This window comes from Miniopterus natalensis, chromosome 18, assembly GCF_054644295.1.
Source record: "Miniopterus natalensis isolate mMinNat1 chromosome 18, mMinNat1.hap1, whole genome shotgun sequence".
NCBI lineage: Eukaryota > Metazoa > Chordata > Mammalia > Chiroptera > Miniopteridae > Miniopterus > Miniopterus natalensis.
In genome coordinates, this window is record NC_142098.1 from 36,629,502 (window position 1) to 36,649,488 (window position 19,987).

At 59.2% G+C, this 19,987-nt stretch overlaps 2 protein-coding genes across 3 annotated transcripts; both read right to left on the reverse strand.

Moving 5' to 3' along the window:
* Positions 1-1,085: 1,085 nt before the first annotated feature.
* On the reverse strand, positions 1,086-8,599 carry NKPD1 (NTPase KAP family P-loop domain containing 1). 2 transcript variants are annotated; one of them, XM_087827256.1, is made up of 5 exons: positions 8,298-8,599; positions 7,071-7,505; positions 4,911-5,042; positions 1,859-3,516; positions 1,086-1,711 (listed from the first exon to the last, which is right to left on the reverse strand). In XM_087827256.1, exons 1-5 carry the CDS (start codon positions 8,395-8,397, stop codon positions 1,505-1,507), a joined length of 2,532 nt encoding a protein of 843 aa, XP_087683382.1. In that variant the 5' UTR covers positions 8,398-8,599; the 3' UTR covers positions 1,086-1,504. The 2 variants fall into 2 exon arrangements, with proteins under 2 accessions (XP_087683382.1, XP_016068038.2); XM_016212552.2 differs by lacking the exon at positions 7,071-7,505 and having other exon boundaries at positions 1,086-3,516.
* Positions 8,600-10,687: 2,088 nt separating this feature from the next.
* Positions 10,688-19,561, reverse strand: TRAPPC6A (trafficking protein particle complex subunit 6A). The gene is made up of 6 exons (XM_016212608.2): positions 19,472-19,561; positions 13,835-13,902; positions 13,561-13,678; positions 12,735-12,818; positions 12,462-12,555; positions 10,688-11,642 (listed from the first exon to the last, which is right to left on the reverse strand). The coding sequence occupies exons 1-6, from the start codon at positions 19,559-19,561 to the stop codon at positions 11,611-11,613; spliced, it is 486 nt and encodes a 161-aa protein (XP_016068094.1). The 3' UTR covers positions 10,688-11,610.
* Between the last annotated feature and the right edge of the window lie 426 nt (positions 19,562-19,987).

Here is a 19,987-nt window from a genome sequence, read left to right on the forward strand (position 1 = left end):
TCCACCCAACGCTAGTCTTACCTGCTGCAGGGCCCCATGCCTGATGCCAGTCTGTTTTCCACCTGCACTCCAGGTGGTAAGAAACAAGCCCAAGTCTTATTGGCTTAAGGGAGGCAAAAGGGAAGAGACATAGTGGCTTCAATAGCATATCATAGAGACACTGATCTAATGGTGTCACAAGGACCCGTGTGTTTTTCTCCAAGTGGGGCTTCATTCTTGGGCAGGCTCCCCCTGCTGTTGGAAAACCTCTCCCAGCAGGTCCAGGTTATCCATGCCAGGATGGAAAAACAGCATCTTAGTCCTGACATTTCCTGTGAAAGTCACAGGCTAGCTCTGTCCTGCATCCACTTTGGCACAATAATTGGCCAGGGGCACTGGGGTGGTGTGCCCAGCCTTGGAACTGAGGAATGAGGCCAGTGCCCCCACCAGGCTGCATGGTGTGAGGGTGGGCACCTTCAAAGAGCTCTAGGCTCCCTCTGGGACTGTTCCCTCGGTCCTCAGGACCTTGGCTCAGGAAGTCAAGCCCTGTTGGTCCTCCCTCCTGCCCTGGACTGGGCCAGGCACACCACTGGCCTGAGCCTGTAGCTATGTCACCAATGAGGAATAGGAAGCTACCTCAAGGGACACCTCATCATCCTAGGTCTCTGTCCCACTGGTGGGAGGGGAAGGTGTGCCAGAGAGGTAGAGTCCAGCCTAGGATAACCCTCATCTCCACCTGGCTCTGGCTCTGACTCTATGTCCTACACATGCTCCCGGCTCTGCTCAGCTTCCCTCATCAAGGGGCTCATCAAGTGGCCCTGAAATGACCCTAAGGCAGCCTTCCCTGTGCCAGTGAGACCTAATTAATTCATGCTGGGGGCGGAGCCACAGCAAGTGGAGTAGCTGGCTGAGGTTACCTCAGACACTGCCCTCGGAAATGCCAGCTCCTGCCCTGCCCACAGAGGTGCAGCCTTGGGTATGGGGACAAGGACCTGGATGCCCTGAGGCCTGGGTGTTCTCCATCACCTGAGTCAACGCAGCACATCCGTCCTTCATCTCCCTAACTGGGCCTCGCCCACCACCCCCGCAGCCCCTCCTGCCCTGGGGATGCCAGCCATGAGGCTGCCAGCTGATGCTGCTGACTCCCTGGGGAGAAAATGGGCTTGGCAGAACAGGGCAGGCCTGGTCCCCAGTTCTTGCTGAGCCAGGGAGACCAGGGCCTAAAGACCAATCAAGGGCTTTCACACTTTCATTTATTGCACTTGAACTCTTCAGTGGTCCTTTGGCCGCTTTCCGATACTGGCACTATTGTCAGCTACTGTCCACAGCTCTCGCTGGCTCACAGATTCACCTGGGGAACGCGGCCACCACAGGCCTCTTTCCCAACACTGGACCCTGGGCCTTGAGCCTAGTCGGGGCCCTACAGGTGTCCTCATCTGGAAAGAAGGGGAGCTGTTACCCTCTGCTGCCCCCAAAGTCCTTCAAGTCACCACCTCTTGCTTGGATTCCCTGAAGCGCAGGACACTCAAGCCACGGGTCTCGGCTTACTCCTCTGTGTCAAGTCTCGGGGACGGGGTACTTCGTTGGCCTGCGCAGAGTTGTGTCCCGCCGCTGGGTGGCCTGACCGGGCCGTACCAGCAGCCTGGTTGGCTCCGCTGGCGCTGGCAGAGTGGGCAGCCCGGGGGGCCTGGTTGGCTCCGCTGGCGCTGGCAGAGTGGGCAGCCTGGGGAGCCTGGTTGGCCCCGTCGGCGTTGCGGGCCGCCCCGGGGGCGTGGTTGGCTCCATTGGCAGCGTGGGCCGCCCCCTGGGCGTGGTTGGCTCCATTGGCAGCGTGGGCCGCCCCGGGGGCGTGGTTGGCTCCATTGGCAGTGCGGCGGACATCGCGCGCTGGGGACTTGGGCGGGCTGGGCGGCTTGAGCGCTCTGACCGCCCGGATGAGGCCCATGCGGCGGCGGATGGAATGGTCCAGGTTGACCGTGCAGCGCAGCAGGTTCTGCGCCTCAGCCACGGTGAAGGGGAAGTCGGCGCTCAGGAAGCGCTGGAAGAGCTCGGGGTCACCGTCCAGGTCGAGCACGTTCTGCAGCGCCTTGGTATTGGTGTGCAGCTCCTGGCTGTTGTCGCGGAACACATCCCAGAGGCGCGCGCGGGCCTCTGGCGCGCCCCCGGACTGCTGCCGGTCCTCCAGGCACTGCAGCGCCCAGCTGAGGCGGCAGGGCCACTGGTTGGCGAGCACGACCCAGGCCACGGCCTGGCGCGGCGTGGGGCCCTCGAAGTCCCGCTGCTGCTGTTGCAGCAGGCGCAAGGTGATGGGCACGGTGTTGACGATGCGCCGCATGGACACCACGTTGTCGGGCACGTACTCGTAGAGGCAGTCGCGCTCGTCGTGCAGGCAGAAGAGCGCCTCCTGGATGCGGCGGGCCGCCTCGGCGTCGATACGGCTCTGCGTGCGCTCGGCCCCCGCCTGCATCTCCACCGCCAGCAGCTGCGAGCCCTCGTCAGCGCCCGGGCTCGGCGGCTGCAGCTGGCGCGTCATCTCCCTGTACAGCAGGTCGTCGCGGCTCTGCACGGCGTCTTGCAGGAACTGCAGCTTGGTGCGGCGGCCCATGATGGGCACGGAGAAGGGCAGCGTGACCGTGCGGTTGAGGAAGAGGTAGCCGTTGTCGGCCATGCCCTTCATGGAGCCGGCGCATTCGAGGCACGCGGCCAGAATGCTGGGGTCCACCACCAGGATGAAGATGAAGGGTGCGTGGCTGTCAGACAGTAGCGTGTTGATGGCGTTGAGCACGCCCACCACGTGCTCGGAGTAGCACGTGTCCAGCCCGGTGACCTCGAGCACCACGCGCAGCCGGCGCCGCTGGTAGATCTCCAGGAAGCACAGGAAGTCGGTGAGCAGCTCCACCTCCTTCTTCACCTCGCACATGAAACCCAGCTGGCTGCCGAATTTCTCTTGCGACACTAGCCGCTCTATCTTCTTGCGCTGGCTCACGAACAGGTGCTTGCCCACCGAGTACACAGCCATGAGCAGGCCCGAGCCCGAAAGCGTGGTGGCCGCGCCACCGAACACCCGCAGCACGCTGTTGTTGGCGCCACTGTGGCTCAGCGCGTGGGCGCCCAGCGACAGGTAGAGCAGCGCCACGCCGAGGCCCAGCGCCGCCAGCAGCGCCACCAGCGCCAGGCACACGCGGCGCCGGCAGTGCCATTCGCGCTGGCGGAAGCCGGTCGACGTGGCCGGCTTGTTGCCCAGCACCGAGTATACGCTGAAGGGCAGCGCGCCGTAGTGGTGGCGGATGCCCTCGCACAGCGTGGTCACCAGGCCGGCCCACAGCTTGTCCGAGCCCTCGTACTGCCAGGCGCTGAAGCGGATGAAGAGGAACTTCACGTTCCTGCGCCGCAGGTGCACCTCGGTGATGACCGGCTGCAGGAACACCAGGTACCACAGCAGCTGCGGTAAGCCCCAGCCGCGCACCGCCCTCGGCTGCCACTGCACGCGCTGCAGCACCTCGGCCTCGCGCTGCGTCGCCTCCTGCTCCATCAGCGCTGTGGGGACAGAGGGGCGCGGGGATCGGGTCGGCTGCAGAGGGTCGGGGCCAGGCTCGGGCGCGCGCAGCGCTCGGATGTGGGCGGGGCTCGTCGGGGGCGGGGCTCTGGCGGGGGCGGGGCCTGGATATTAGGGTGGGCGGGGCTGAAACGGCCGGGCTGGCGCGGACAGTGTGGGAGGAAAGGCTTGGCTGCGGCTTGGACCAGGAAAGGTCGGAGGGCGAGGCCAGCGAGGGTCAGGGGTGGACATAAGTAGAGCCCCCGGAGGAAGAGGAACGGAGAGTGCAAGGAGGGCTCGAAAGAGTGAAAGAATGGATACGAGGTTCTAACGAAGACAAATGTTGGGCCGCAAGGGTACAGCCTTGATCTGGTTTTCCTGGCTTATTGCTCCTTCTACAGCTCTCAGCTCCGCTGCCTCCTCCAGGAAGCCCTCTATGATTCCCAGACTGGATTAGGCGCCCCCTGGCTCTCCTCCCTCCCCCACCTCCCTCCAAGTCGGCTCACCTACTTTGAGTTGTCACTAGGGACAGGTGTGTCGACCTCTCTGGCCTGTGAGCCCTTGAAGGGGAGGGCCCTGGTTGTCTTGGTAACCAAGAAAGTGCTGGAGAATGTTTGAAGGATGGATCAGGAGAGGCTGGGGGCAGGATCTGTCTGCTCTGAGGTCAGTCAATGAATGAATGGGAATGTGTCAGTCACCTAGCACAGAGGAGGTGCTCCATATGTCATATCCTTTTTCCTTATAGCCAAATCTGCTCTTCTCCCAGGACCCTATGTTACTCCAGGACAACACGGGGCAGAGCTGGGCCTGTTTATTAGGTGCTTGCCAGGCCTGGGTACAGGAAGGTGAGTCACCTCCAGCCCTTTTGGCCACAATTGGAGCTGGGGTCTGAGTTCCAGCAGGGTTTGAACCAGGTCCAAGCTGCTGCAGATCCTGACCAGGTTTCAGCTCGTGTCTTCAGTTGACACCTATCTGTTAGGGCTCTGTGGGCACCAGGCCATGAGCCAGAGCTGAGGAAAAGAGATGGATCTAGGGGGCAAGAGCCTACAGCCTCAGTGAGGAGGAAGCTGGGCTTTCTCCCTACGGTGCTAGGGAGCCATAGAAGGCTTTTGAGCAGGGAAATGATGGGGATAGATATGTATTTTAAGAAGATTCCTTGCAGTGGGTTTGGTAGGGGAGGGGGGCAGGCCAGGAGGTCAGAGAGGAAACTGGAGCAGGGATCTGGGGGCAGAGGCTGTGGGTATGGGTAGGAACCTGGTTAAAACTAAGTTATAGGCATCTGGCCTGGGGCAGGCTGGCCTCAGGGATGAGTGGATCTTGGGGAAGCCTGGGGCTGGGCAGAGACCAGAGTCTCTATTTCCTCTACCCTCACCCCCAACACACGAGGGATCCTCACCCGTGATCTTGTCCAGCATCAGGTGCAGGCGGCAGCCAAAGGGGGCGTAGAAACCCACAGTCACAGGCACAGGCACATGGCAGAGGGTCTTGGCCAGGCAGCTGCAGTAGACATCATCCTCTGTCAGAATATCTGGGGGCCAGGGTTGGGGAGGGGGTAGAGGTGGGGTGTCAATGAGTCTGGCGGGGCACCACCCTCCTCCCACCATCACCACCCTCCAGAGCACCCACTCAGCCCCTCCCTGCACCAGTATCCCCCTCCCAGAGATGACTCAGGTCAAACCTCAGATGGATGGAAGTTATGTGGCTGCAGGCAGCCCCTTCCTCCAGGGCTGCCCAGGGTGAGGTGACTCCAAATTTTCCAGGCAAAGGCAGGGAGGCTAGACTCCCCTGGCTCTAGCCCAGAGACCTGTGCTAATCCACCAGCCCATGACTCCCCTGGGAAAATCCCATGGCCCTTTCTTGGAACTCATGGCCCTTGGATGCTTAAGACACCGCTTTCTGTGCTCCGGGTGTCCGCTCCTGCCAGTTCTGGTAGCCTGGCTTCAGTGTGGACGGGACCCCTGTAACCAGATCCTCTCAGCTTCCTGTCCACTCTGACCCTGACCTCTCTCCCTCTCCATGACCCCATGCCCACAGTCACTCATCCTGCCCTGAGCCCAGGCAGACCTGCCTTTTGGTGCTGGCCCTGTCATCTTTCTCTGCGTGACCCGGGCAGAGTGATGCCTCTGGGAGTGACAGAGACACTGGGGCATGGGTACCAAAGGATCTGGCCAGGGACAGACCCTCAGTCAATGCCATGGTCTGGAATGGCCATTGAGGGCACAGACTTGGGGTTAAGTCCTGACACCATGCGCAAGCACCTGGAGTAGGGGTGTCAGAAAGGCAGGGCTCAGTCACAGGGCTGGGGGGAGTCGCAAGGCCAGCCTTTCAGAGAGGCCCGTGGGCTGTAGGCCCCATCCCTTGCCAAGGGCCAACACTGGGCCTGCAGGCTCAACTGGGAGGGTCAGAGGAAGATGTGCGACGAAGTGGGCCAAGGTGGTGGCCAGGACCAATCTGCTGCCCCTCTTCCTGATAGCTGGTGACCTCACCTCATTCAGCCTCTGCTTGTCTGTGTGTGAATTGCGCATCGTGGACCAGAGGCTCCAGTCACAAGGCTGCTCCTGATTTGTAGTCCCAGTCCCTGCTCAGCTGTTGCTCTATTTTCTAACCAGAGTTGGAAACCAGCTGTGTGTCCCCACCTTTCCCTGAGGTCAGGCCACCAGCACCTCTGGCCTGGACTCCTGCATCCGCCCTCGCCTCCCACAGTCCACTCTCCTGTTAGGTCCGGAGTCAGCTGCCATCCCTTCCACCCATCGATCCACCCGCCCTTTCCCCTCACTGCCTGTGCTGCAGGCACACTGTCCTCCTCGCTGTCCCCCCGAGTCTGCATTTGCTGATCCTGCTGCCACTTACTTAAGAGAACTGCCCCATCTTTGGTCAAATGTTGCCTTCATGATGACACTATTTAATTTGAAAACCTGGATGTTCTCCAGCTCCCCTCCCTGCTGTATTTTCCCCGAGTGCAGTGACACACCTTTGAACTTTCCTATTTCTCGTTTGCTGTACCGGCCTCCCCCAAACACCTGTAGAACTTGAGCTGTGGGAGGGCAGCGGATTGTCTGCCCTGCTCCCTTTGCCCGCCCCCCAGAACAGAGCCTCGCACCCTCTGTAGGCGGTTAATACCTAGTCAGCGAGAGAATGAATGAATGGATGGATGGATGGATTCCGCCCATCGCTGCATTGCTCTCTCCATCCCCCAGGCCACTCCCTACCTCTTGCTGCAGCCGCTCACTTGACCATGTTCCCCACACCAGAGCTGCCAGCAAGCTGGTGCTCGGCACCCTGCCCGTGCCCCTGTGGCCTGTTGGGCCAGTGAGACAGAAAGCAAAGCAAGGGAGTCAGCTCAGGCCCCTGGCCAGCCCAGGATGGAGGCACCATGGACAGGCCCTGCCTGGAAGCCTTGGATCCCAACAGATGAAGCAGAGTGGCCACCCCGAGGCCCAGGGTCAGGGACAAGCGCCCTCTCAGACAGGGGCCCCAGGGAGGGATGGGGACAGGCTCCAGGCCCGGGCAGAAGCGAGGCAGCAGGGACAGAGCCCCAGGGAGGCTGGGTGAGCACCAGAGCTGTAGGAGGCGAAGGGCCCGCAGGCTGCGGGGGAAGGCAGGGGCCCGGCGTCAGTGGGCCTGCTGGGCTCCTGGAAGCCGGTTGCGGAGGGCAGGGCTGGGCCGCTGCTGGCCATGACGGGTGCCTTGGTGGGTGCAGGGGGCAGCTGGGGGGCGCTGGCTGGTCCCATGAGGGCAGTGGTGGTTGTAGGTGGCCCCTTCTGGGCACCGGGAACAGGGCAAAAGCGCTGCCGCAGGGGACTAGGAGGTAGGGGCTGGGACTGCCGCTGCTGCTGTTGCTGTAGGATAGGGGGCTGGTGCCCCCAACAATAGCCCCCGACACCCCCATGGGGGCTGTGGTAGGCTAGCTGCCACCGCACCTGGGGGGGTGGCTGACAGGGCCTGTGGGCTCGAGGGGCCGCTGGGTCATGGTACCACTGGTGACAGCATCCTGAAAGGAAGGAAGTGGGGGTGACTGGGCCTGGGTCCCTGACACCTGGGGCCACTGGCAGGAACCAGGTTGGGTCTTCAGATGGAGGCTGGGGTTGACCCTCAGCTAAGGCCCAGGAGTCAGAGAGACAATGAGGACCATGGGTGGGGCAGGGAGAGGTACAGGGGCCTGGGCTTTAGCTGGGGGAGGGACTGGAGAGGGATGATACCCAGAGTCCCTGCCACCCCAAATTCCTTGGTCCCTAGGGGTCCTCCAGTGAGGTGACATAGGAATCCATGGGGAGCTGGCCTGGTTGGTCCAGAGGAGGCCAGAGTGATGGGAGATGGCCGTGGAGAGGGGACAGGGCAAGGATGGGGCTCGGGGGCCTACATCCAGTCTCCGGCCAGGCTGGTACCAATGGGGCTGCCCTGGGAGGTGCAGGTCACCCTGGGAAGCTGGCCCCTACCTCATTCATACACACTCAGTTGCGGGGGTCGCTTTCCTATCCCTCCCTCCCACCACACTGCTCCCACCAGGTTGAGGGGCAGCCCCCACAGGCCTGGCGACTTGGGGAGGAAGAATTCTTCCCACACTGGGAAGGGGCAGGCCAGGTGGGCCTCCTCTGCCGACAACCCCAGCCCAGGCTCCCAGCTTTGGTCCCCGGGTCTGTGGTCCCGCATGGTCCCAACTGCCAAAGCCTCGCCAGGGAGTGCTGGTGACTTCTCTCCTGGGGCCTGCGCTTCTGCTGCTCCACCATCCACCCTGCAGCCCCCCACTCACACACCAGAACCCCCCTCCAAACTGAACCCCTACCTTTTTGGTGCCCCAACTCTGGGTCCAGGAAGTAGCTCTCGGTGGGGTTCTGGTGGGGCAGGGTGCCCTTGGCAAAGTGGATAGTATAGTTCTGGTGCATGGCGGCTGGGGGCCCACTCCAGGATGGAGATGATGGGCTCAGTGCCCAGCCCCCTGAGGCATCAGCAGCAGGAGCCCACTTCCAGATCAGCTGCCTGTGACCTAGGACAGGTGAGAGACCCCATCCCAGACGTCGGGTCCCAAGTCACCCAGAGGTGCTCTTCAGAGTAAAAATGAGAGGTCAGGCCCAGGAGAAATGGCCAGATGTTGGAAGATGGGGAGAAGCTGGGGGTGCTAATTTGGGGTTGGCGAGATTTCCAAGGTGATTGGGTGTTTGGGAGTCCGTGGGAGTTTCCAAGAGACCAGGGCTATGGGTTGCTGAACAGATGTGGGCTGCGGAAACAGCTGGTGGGTGGGTGGGTGGCTGAGGAAAATCAGGGGGAACTAGGCACCAGGGGTGCGTGCTGTGGGAGGCAGGGGCTGATGCTGTTTGAAGGACATGAACCCAGTGTGCTGAGGGCTGGGGGGCAGGGAGCACTGAATGGCTGACTCTCAGGGCTGGGTCCATTTGGAGACTGAATAGGGGGCTGAAGGGAGGGGAATTCTGGGGAGCAAAAGAAAGTGGGTGGTTCCATTTGGGTCTCAGCAAGCTCAGGATGAGATGAATACCCTGGGTTTAAAATGTGAGGCACCAAAAACAGAAGGGAGGGAGGGATACTGTCTGGGGGGAGAGGGCTGGTAAAGCCCAGGGCTGAAGAAATTGGAGTGGTGAGAGTTGGGGCTCAGTGAGGGTTGGGGGCCAGGTGTGTGGCCCCTGCCCACTGCCCCCCAACCTTGGGTCCCCCTTACCTGATGGCAGCCTCGGCCTCCAGGCCCCAGCTCCCTGCCCAGCCACCAAGCTGCTGTGCCAGCCCCGCCACCAGCAGCGCAGGCCCAAATGGTGAGAGGCCCGGTGCTGGGAGCTGAGCTGCCTGACTGACCGGTTTGCCCGCCCAGTCCCCTCCCCTTCCCCCCAGCTTGCCAGGTGCTCTCTGCTCTCTAGGACTGGGGGCACTGCCCCTGCACTGTACCTGAGGTTCAGGGATGGAAATGGCTGGCCTTGGTGCTGCCTGGAAGGGACCTGCCAAAGGGTCTACGGGGGCCAGCCCCAGGGCACTTCTGCTGTGGGAGGGAAGCTGGGGCAGGGATTGGGTCCAGGCCAAGCCAAGATGCAATCCCGGGTTCAGATGCCAGTTCCACAAGGGCCCCAGCTGTGTGACCTTGGGCAAGTGACTTCACCTCTCTGAGCCTGAGCTTCCTCATTGCTGGGCAGGCCAGTGTTGGTGCCTGCCTCTCATGGTTGTCAGGAGGAGCCCTCTGAGCAGAGCGTGGTATGTAGCGATGACAGCAGCTAGCATGCTGGGGACCGAATGACCCATTTCCCAGGCTGCTCTAAATGCTTCTCATATAATGACCACAACACCACGCTATGAAGGCCTAGCAGGGGCCTCACATGGTCTACATGCCTCTCATACGCTAACCCCATTCTTCCTCATCACGCCCTGGAGGGGGGCATGATGCCCTCCATGGTCCCTCGCAGGGTCACACGGAGGCAGGGTGGGATCTTGAAAGCAGGCTCAGTGGTTTGTGCTCAGGCTCTGCCTCCTGCCTGCTGGTAGATGGGGGCTCCTTAGAGACATTCTTTCAGGGGCGCGGCTGGGGCTGGGCAAGGGGCCTGATGCCATGGGTGCTCTCTGCTCTCCAGGGTCCTGCTTCCTGCACCATCAGACAGTGGCTGCCCGGGGAGATGGGTGACCTGATGGGGCTGGGGGCGGCAACCACGGAACAGTGCCCAGGACAAGGGCGTTCGGGACAGAGAGGAGCCTGAGCTTGGCTCTCTCCTCCCCCAGGCCTTCCAGTTGCTTCTCCTGGAGGGTTTCCTCCCTGTCCTCCACCAATTCTGGACTCGGTCCGGATAGGGGGTGAGTCTGTGGGGGAACCTCCAGGGTGGGCCCCTAAACTTCTTAGAGGCAGGGCTGGATCAGTCCCCCTCCTGCAGGCCCACACACATGGTTTAGCTGAGTAATTATGATTCACCCGGGAGCACCCGCCAGGCTCTGTGCTGGGCAGGGCCGGCACAAACACGACTGGGTGGGCCATCTAGGAGTCTACCTGGGAGGGAGGGTTGGTGACTGTTCCAAGAGGCCTGGTGGCTACTGGATACCCACAAGGGAACAGGAGTTTGGAGGTGGCTGAAGGCAGGGCAGCCTGGGCAGGGAATGGCATGTGCAAAGGCAAAAGCAGGCCAGGGAATGTGGTGCTCAGCTTGTGGGCTGGGGAGGGCAGGCCGCGTCTCTGCACTGGACTCTATAGGGGTGGAGGGGCCCCACGTTCTGGGGTGTTTTAAGCAAGGAAACCCTTCCTTGTTCCATTTGGGTCTCACCCAGCCTCTGTTGGCAGCTCTGAGGTGGAGGTACTTAACCACATTGGGCAGCAGGTGGCAAGGCCTGGGCAACCCAGGTGCCTGATGCTGCCAGTGTTATGAATGTAAATGGGGAAGGCAGGAAAGGGAGGCAGAGCCAGGGCCACTGTCCTGGGTATGACTGGAGTCTGCCAGGCATGTGAAGCGTGTACTGTGTGTGTGGGGGGGGAATGAGGGTGTCTGGCCTGCCCCCACTTCCATCCATTCCCACTCTTGGCCACCTGCCCTCCCGGTGCCCCTGACCCTGCTCTCCAGGGAGAGGTCCATGCTCTGGGCTCACTGGGCAGAGGGCAGCCCCACACTTGCTGACACTGGTGGGGTTGCCGGGCTGGGGCCACCCTCCCATAACAGACATAGAAGCTCCAGGACTCACTGGGGTAAAAGGGGGCCCAGAAAGGGAGGTGATGAGGGGTGGGGAGCCACACAGGATGTTCTGCCCCCCCTCCTGCCACAGGCCCTGTGACACAGTCACTTTACAGACTCTCTTGTCCCCCCAGAGCTCAGAGAGTGACCCCAATCTTCCACTTGAACTTGTCTCCACACACGGAACCTTTATTGAGCATCTGCCGTGAGTGAGGTGTCTAATGGGATCTCTCCATACCAGGCCCGATGGTGGCTGGGATCACCCTGCCCTGCGATACCCCCGACCTCCTTGTGACATCCATTTGTTGAGCATGTATGATGCCCTGAAGTGACTGGACCCCCTGCCTTGCTTGTCACTGCCAGAGCCTGGGATTCCCTAGCAGTGGCCCGGCGGGGTTCGTGGGCCCGGGCAGCTGTGAGACTCAGCTGGGGCTGGGGGCCTGGGGCTCCTCAGAATCTCTGGATCACCACCTGGAACTTACCTAGAAGAGAAGAGCTGGCTTTAGCCTGAGGCTGGGATCTGAGGGGAGAGGCAGAAAGCACCTGAACAGAACAGGCCTTGCACCAGCAGACTGGGTGGCGTCACTGTGCAAAGTGGGCGATGTTCCCACCTACCTAGCCTGCGTCCCAGGGCTATGTGTGACTAAGGTACAAAGGCCAAGCATGTGGGGAAGGGCCTGGCACAGGCTTCTATGGCATGTATTGCCCAGGCCCTAACCACGTGGGCCCCAGGGCCCAGCCATGGGTGGGACTGGGAGCCTGACAGGGTGGGCCCCTAAACTTCTTAGAGGCAGGGCTGGATCAGTCCCCCTCCTGCAGGCCCACACACATGGTTGAGGGAGAATGGGGGAGGGAGAATGGAGGGTTGGGTGCAGGCTGCCCCCAGGTAGGAATGGGCTGCAGCCTGCCTGATGGAGGGCCCTGGGGGTCAGAACAGCCCACCCCACAGGCTGCAAGCTCCATGGGGTCTGGCTGCCTTTGGAGCCTCCATCCGGGTGACTTTTATATCTGCTGGGTTCCTTGCTGGGAAGAACGGTTGAAGCCACTAGACCAGGTCATCATGGGGTGCTTTCTGGCCTGGCACACATCCAGGAAGCAGGCTGGGGGACCTCAGGGGCCAGGGGCATAGGTGGGCCGTACCTGCTATGTGGCCTGGCATGTGACTTAAGCTCCTGGGGCCTCAAATTTCCTACCTGAAAAATGGAGCTCAGTGGCCTAGCCCAAGGGAGTAAGGACAGGGGAGCTCTGGAGTCCCCACCACACTCAGGGATGGTGGGGATCCCCCCACCCCCACGACTCACAGGCTGGCAGAGCTGCCACAGAGGCGGTGACCAGACTCTTGATGCCCAGGGTACTGAGGGTGCCACACAGGAGGCCGCAGGTGAAGGCCAGGAACTGGGGGCAGGGAGCACAGGTCATTGTGGGAAAAGCGGAGGCCGACACTCAGGACCAGGCCACGATGGGCGTCAGGCTTCACAGTGGGGTCCACCCCTTGGCCTGAGGAGAGGCCTCCCTTGTGTTGGGGGATGGATAAGTAGGAGAAGTAAGGCGTGGGTGTGGCCCAGCACTCCTACCTTAGGTGCTTCCTCCAGATACTGCAGGCCTGAGCCCATCCGGACGAGCAGGGGGAAGCTGTTGTCCTGTAGGACATAGGTCCCCTGAGGACAGAGGAGAGGCTGTGGGGGCTCAGGCAGTGCCTGTGCGTTTGTAGTGGGGGGAGGGGAAGCCAGGACTCTGGAAGGATCCTTCCCTCAAAACCACTGTAGCCCTGGCCGGTGTGGCTCAGTTGGTAAGAGTGTTGTCTTGTACACAGAAAGGTTGCATGTTTGATTCCCAGTCAGGGCACATACCTGATCCACAGCCCAGGTCGGGTGCGTGCAGAAGGCAACCCATCAATGTTTCTCTCTCACATCGATGGTTCTTTCTCTCTCTCCCTTGCCCTCTCTCTAAAAATCAGTGAAAATGTCCTCAGGTGAGGATTGAAAAACAAAAACAAACAGGCACCACTGCAGTCATGGCCCTGTCCTTCAGAGCTGCAGAAGGGCCCACAGGCCTCCTGGGCCTGGAGTCCCCCAGGGGTGTGCTGGCCCTGCCCCCCTGGCTGTGCGGTATCTGGGGTAAAAGGCAGACCAGCCTCCCCGGGTTGCGGTGAGAAGCTGCGGACCTGGCCTGAGAAGCAGCCAGTGGGGTGGCAGAGGGTGGACGGCTACTGGAACTCAGACCAGGCTGAGACAGGCAGTGTCATATGAGGCGAGACTGCCAGCCATGGGGTCTGCTGACTCTGGAGCCCCATCCTGGAGGCTCACGGACTCTGGCAAAGCCGGGCCCTGCCTGCTGGCACGGGGGTCCCCTTCAGGAGCTTCGGTCCCACCTCTGCCTGCAGCTCTGCTGGGCCCTCACCTGGTGATTGGTGCGGAGGCTGTCCATCTGCTTTTGGAACACGGCCATCCACAGGTCTTTGCACAGGAACTTGAGGACGTCCAGCTCCTCCCTGAAGGCCAACATCTCCCGGGGCAGCCTGGGGCAGTGGCAGACACTTGGGTCAGGCCCGGCCAGGGTAGGGGAGCCCAGGGTGTTATGGGGGGGGGAGCCAGGCTGGGTTCCTGCATGGAGTAATGCAACCTCCCACCTCGGGTCCCGGTGGGGTGGGAAAGCGCAGGAGGAGCTGGCTCACCTCTCACCCAGGGCTTGGCCCACTCGGAAGCCCATGCCCTCCAGGACCAACAGGTTCATCTTCTGTCCCTAGAAGGCCAGGGAAGAGACACTCAGGGGCACTTGGCCACCTCCAGTGGGGAGCCACCTGGTGAAGCAGCAGCAAGGGGACCAGCCATCTCTCCAGTTCAGCAGTGCCTGGCCAGGGCAGGCTCAGGCCTGGGGAGCAGCAGGCTGGCTTTGTCCCTCCACAGACCCCGGCAGCCCACAGGGCCAGCTCCCCTTTGCTCCAGGAAAAATGGGGATATTCCCCACATGCAGCATCACACCTGCTAGTCAGTTTTTCCTGAGAGCAGCACAACTCCCTAGGAGGCAGCTCTGCGGATCACCCCAGAAGTTCTAGGTGACCTGCCCAAGGGCTCATGTGGCAGCAAGCGTGGGCCTAGCCTGGCCAGCAGGGGGCTGCAAGAGTCAACTATGATGGCTGTGTCTCAAAATATCAGCCAAGAACCCTGGGAAGAGCTGTTCCCTCGGGTGCTGGGGGAAGGCAGTGGTAGCCAAGTGGCATTCTGGAGGGAGGCCAAGGTCTCCCAGTGGGAGAGGCCGAGGCACAGGGAGGGGAATAGCATGGCTGGAGGGCTGCCAACTTGTAATTTTCACTTGGGGAGAGAGCTGAGGGAGGTGCAGATGTTAGAAGTGTCCAAACCTGTAGTGAATTTTTATGAGTTTATTTGAGCCAAACTGATAATTGCCAGGAAGGACTCTCAAGGGGCTGAGAAAATGCTCCTGTCTTATCTTACACGTTACAGTCAAAGGAGGAGGCATAAGGAGGGTTACATGAAATCCATGGGTAGTAGATTTAGGGGGTGGGAGAAAACAAGGGAGGGATCTCTGGGATTGGATAAAAAGTAAAATGGAGACACATCTCTACATTCGTGGATACAGGATAGTCAACATTTACAATACACAGAGATGGTATTCGGGGAACAAGGTAACAATGAGGGGTTCCGTCCTCTCTGCTCTAGTGTGGTGGATGTGCCCTGGGGGGTCCAGTAATCTGGAAATACCAGATTACTCTGACATTTCAAAGGTATATTATCTTAGATGCAAAAAGATGACAGATTCACTTAAGGTAAAAATTGACCTTTGTCAAGAAATCTATAGGCCCAGGATGTGACTACCTGCCGAGCCTCATATTTAGTTAGGAACATGTATATTCAGACCACCCTGTGTGGTTACTCTCAGGCCTCCCCTGAGCTTCTCAGGTTTAGTATGTGGCCCCTTTTTCATCCAGAGGTGGGTCCAGGTTGGGGCATCAGAAATATGTCAGCCTATGGTGTGAGGCTCCAAACTTAAGAGAAAATCAGGCAGAGCCGAGGTGGATGCAGAACCCTGGGAGGGAGGCAGCTAGCTCCTTGGAAGGCTGCAGTGTCCAGGCCTGAACTTCTCCAACCCTTCCCTGCCTCCCCTCCATCCACCACCTTCTCTTGAGAATGACTGTGACAATCTTCTCTCCAGGCCCACACTGTCATGGAGCCCCCTGCATGGTGAATGGGACTTTTCTGCTTATATCCAGCTTAGATAATGTCCAGTCCTCCTCAGCAGGCCTCACACAGCCTTCTGGGACCCAGCCATCCCTCTGTCACCCTCTGCCACCCTACACCACACGCACTTCCACTTACTGTCCCCTCTGCCTGACTCCTGCAAGCCATCTTATCACCCGTCCCAGGGCAGGTTTGCAGTCGCAGCCCTGCCACTCTGCACTGTCACTGAGGACACAGCCGTGTAAGGGTGGGGACCAGGCTGACCCTCAGCAGCCAACAAAGGCTTTGGCACCTGGGAGGGAGGTGCTTAGGAAACAGACACTGGACTGAGTGAAGGGTCAGGATTTGGGAGTACACTGTGCGGGTTCTTTGCATAAACCCTACCCGCAAGGTTGGCTGTATTTCACATCCGAAAACAGGCTCAGAGGGGTACGGTGAACCTTGCCATGGGCACCCTTGGGTCTTGCAAACCTGAGCAAGTCTGTCTCCCAAACCTAGGTGACCAGATGGGTGGGTGGCCAGGGCCCCTGGTGGGGAGGCCCGAGCAGAGATCAGCTGAATTTCCAAGCAAGGTGCCCTCTCCTCTGCCAAGCCACCTGGCACCTAGGCCCTTGCCCACCACTCTCTGCTCCACCTGTGGGAACCGGGCGTGGGTCACGACACAGCTTCCTGCTGGGCCGTTTTGAGGGTGTGTACAAAGGCAAGGCGGCAGGAAAAAGCACGGAGAATGTAGCTTAGGCCACTGCTAACAAGGGACAGTGATGGGAGGCGGGGAGGGGAGCGGGCCCCTGTAGACCAGGATGAGGAGGGTGCGTTTTTCCCTGTGACAAATGCTGCCTGAATGGTCTTGATTGGGGACAGATGGAGGATGACACGGACAGCCCCTGCCCCTACAGAACTGTGCCCTAGTGCGAAGGTCCTAGCGGGAAGCACGCAAGAACCAGTACAATCGCTGGGCGGGTGCCCGAGGAAGCCATGTCTGCCCTGAACCTGAAGGAAGAGTTAAGCAGGGGAGGGAGCGGATGGGAAGGTTGCAGTCAGGACAGCAGCCCTGAGGAGGGGCGGCCAGAGTCAGTGGGGGGGCCAAAAAGGTTTCCACAAATTTGTTTCCCTTCAGTGTGCTTTTCGGACTGCCTGGGTTTGAACCCCGGCTCCGCCACTTACTGGATGTGCGACCTTGGGCAAGCTCATGGCCCGGTGCCTCAGTTTCTCCAGTGAAATGGGGCTGATGGCAGTTGTAACAGCTGAAGTGCAGAGACTGGGCATGGTGGGATCTGGGGAATGAGACAGGGAGGGGAAGAAGTGGGGAGGGACAGGCTGAGGATGGGCAGGCGACAGGTGAGCAGAGAGCAGGGGAGGAAGCAGAAGCTGTGCACCTGCCTTTGTCACAGCCTGTTCCCCACTTTATGATGTTTCGCCTGTGTCCCTGCAAAAGCTCTTCAGAGATTAGGGGTTTATCATTCCCAGGGAAGGCAAGGCAGACATTCATCGAATCCTCTGGAACCCGCCCAGAGCCAGTGTGTGTCTGGGCTCCCACGCAGGCTCAGATGAGTTTACACAACAGCCCCGAGAGGAAATGGGATAATCAGGAACAGAGGGGAACCCCTCGGAGCGCCTTATCAGTGTCGCACCAATGCAGCCACCACACAGCGCGGGTGCTAGGAGGAAGGGACAATCAGACAAAGGGAAGTTCTTGGAAATGAGAAAGATGGTAGCCAAAATAAACATCTGTTAACATGAGAGCTGAAAAACAGACAAATCTGTCGGGCAGATAAAGCCTCCCAGTTGTCCAGAAGAAACCTGAGGCAGGAAAAATGACAGAAAAGTTGTAAGACAAGTGTAAGTGATCCAGGAAGTCTAATATTCCTCTGAGTGGCAAAAAGACACATGTGGAACAAGGCGGGAGAAGAAATAATCAAAGAGAGCCCTGGTCGAGCGGCTCAGCTGGTTGCAGCAGTCCCATACACCAAAAGGTTGTGGGTTCAGTTCCCAGTTGGGGCGCATACAGGAGGCCACCAATCGATGTGTCTCTCTCACATCGATGTTTCTCTCTCTCCCTCCTTCCCTCCCTTCCTTCCACTCTCTCTAAATATGGAAAAAGTATCCTCAGGTAGGATTAACAAAAAAGAATCAAAGAGAGGAAAGGAAAATGTTCTGAGCTGAAGGGAGATTCAAGCGTTTACTCTGAGAAGGAGCGGCAAGGGCACCCACTGGGCCCGGGTGGGAGAAGGCTTGGGAAGCAGGGCTGTTCCTGGCCACCTGCTAGCCTAGCAGTAGATAACAGCTCATTACCTGAGTACACAGGAATTCGCTCCTTTGCCCACAGGCCCCCCTTATCTTCAAAGCCCCTGAGCTGGAGAAACCCCAGCCCCCCCCCCAGTTTTTCCTGCTTTGAGAACAAAGGCCCTTTGACCTGGCTCCTCTGGCCAGTCTTCCATTCCACCTGTAAGCAGGCAGGAGAATCCATTATTTGTTGCTGTTGAATGGATTCTCCTGCTCTCATCAGCACAGGGGCTGTATCCAGTTCCTCAATAAATCCATGCAGAGGACCTACTATGTGCAAAAGGTCTACTATGTGGTGATCAACACAGACCTGGTCCCAGCCCACAGAACACGCAGTCTGGCACAGGAGATGGATGTGAATCAAAGGGTCATACAGATACATAGCTCAGATATGCACTTATTGAGGGTGATGAGGCTGCCAAGGAAAAACTGAACATAACAAGGATACCTAACTTCTGGGGGCTCAGGGTTGGCTTCTCTGAGGGAGGGCCATTTGAGCCAAGATTGGAAGAATTAATAGGTGTGAACACAGTGAAGCTATGACAGGTGAAATGAGCTGGAAGATGAGGGAGGAGGCTGGGACAGGGGCGAAGAGGAGGGAGCCTGGACCAAGGCAGATGAGGGGACAGATGTGAAACATTTAGGCAACAGAATGGGCAGGTCCTGGTTGGCTGGAGGTGATGGAGAAACGACAGGTGTCGGGGACTACTGAGTTTCTGGTTTGAAAGCCAGGATGGATGGGCTGCTGGGACGCTGCAAACCCTACCCTCTCCATCCCCAACACACAGGCCAATGCATACTCCTCCCATGCTTTATCTTCCGCATAGCATTTTCCCAATGTACTACACACTAGACTCACTTATCTTATTTGTCTATCTCCTCCCACTACGACATAAGCTCCAGGAGTCCAAGGACTTTTATATGATTCACTGAGTTATCCCCAGAGCCGAGAGCAGGGCCTGGCACCTCGCAGGTTCTAGTTAATGTTTGTTGAACGAATGAACTCTGAAAACACTATGTTGGCATAACATGCAACACCCTCCCTAGGGCTCCTAAATTGGGAAGAAAACCTAAGCCAATAAAAACGTCTTACACATACATGACGATCATAGTAAGAATAATGAAAAAGTGAGCACAGCCCCCATTTATTAAGCACCCCCTCTCTCCTCCACCCTTTCTTCTTGGTAACAGATTTTGCAACCAGAGTTCCCATGTGTTGAGGGTTGATTATGTCCTAGATACTGCACCAAGAGCTTTAAAGTTGGAGCTTGTTTGTACTTCTTAAGGACCAACTTCCAAAATGCTAACCATGCTCCTACCTCAGGGCTCTGCACCTCTTCCTGGCATGCTTCTCTCCCATTTATCCCTGAGGCTTGCTTCCTTCCTTCTCTTCCTCAGAAATGCTCTCCTCCGTAATCTACCACGCCATACCTTTTCTTTCCCCGATTTTACTTAGGTTTCCTTTATAGGAAATTCTCACTAGTTCTTTATGGTGCCCATTTTGTAAAGGAAGGAACAGGCACACCGACAGAGTCACAACCCAGAAGTCCTCAGTACACACCCAGTAATAGTAATTATTGTAATTACTGCCCGCGTATTCAGTGCCAGAGCTTTACCCCGAGCTGTCTCGCTCATTTCTCGAAGTAACCAACCAGCGAGGCCGGCCCGAATGGGACCCCACGTTACAGGGGAGGAAGCCAGTGCCCCAGATCGCCCAGGAAGGCAGGGGCGGGGCCGAAGTTCAACCCGGGCCGCTGCCGCTCGCTCAGCGCTCCCCGCGACCTCTACCCCGTGACCTGCGCCTCCTCCCCGCCCCGGGCCCCGGCGCTCACCCCGGGGCCGGGGTCGAGGTCAGGGTCGTGCGTGCAGAGCTCCGCCACCATCTCGGTGTGTAGAAGCTCGAACAGAACCGTGTCCACCATTCGTCAGCCTCGCGCGCTTAACTACCACCCAGCGCTCCGTGCTCTCATTGGCCCGGCTGGACTTGCTCCGCCTCCTGCTTCTAGCCGCGAGCCCGCCTACTCTCGCTTCCCTTGCTCTTCCGGACGAGCCCCGCCTCCCTCCCCGGGCTCACGCGGCGCGCGCGTGAACTTGGGAGACCGCGGTCCGTTTTGGGGTCCTCCAGCATAGCCATTGGCCGAATCGCTGATTACACGTGACATAACTCGTTTTTTTTAAAACCCCTATTTGTCCACTTGCCTCGCAGCACAACCCGGAAGCGCAGCTAAAGCGCTTCTCTATTGGTTGTACTCCTTTACACCCGCCCACAAAGTGGGCCCCGAGGACGGCTTGCTGCCTGGTTGGTGGCCGACCGGCCCACGTGATTGGCCAACGTCCGTCCAACCTGC

Excerpts from the sequence above, each read along its gene's own strand:
- NKPD1 (XM_087827256.1), bottom strand. The coding sequence starts at position 8,397 with ATGCACCAGAACTATACTATCCACTTTGCCAAGGGCACCCTGCCCCAC. Across the intron at positions 7,506-8,297 it reads AGAGTTGGGGCACCAAAAAG|GATGCTGTCACCAGTGGTAC; the intron begins GTAGGGGTTCAG and ends CCTTCCTTTCAG. Across the intron at positions 5,043-7,070 it reads CTTCGCCTCCTACAGCTCTG|ATATTCTGACAGAGGATGAT; the intron begins GTGCTCACCCAG and ends CCTGGCCCCCAG.
- TRAPPC6A (XM_016212608.2), bottom strand. The coding sequence starts at position 19,561 with ATGGTGGACACGGTTCTGTTCGAGCTTCTACACACCGAGATGGTGGCG. Across the intron at positions 12,819-13,560 it reads GCCTCCGCACCAATCACCAG|GGGACCTATGTCCTACAGGA; the intron begins GTGAGGGCCCAG and ends CTCTGTCCTCAG. Across the intron at positions 12,556-12,734 it reads ATCTGGAGGAAGCACCTAAG|TTCCTGGCCTTCACCTGCGG; the intron begins GTAGGAGTGCTG and ends CCCTGCCCCCAG.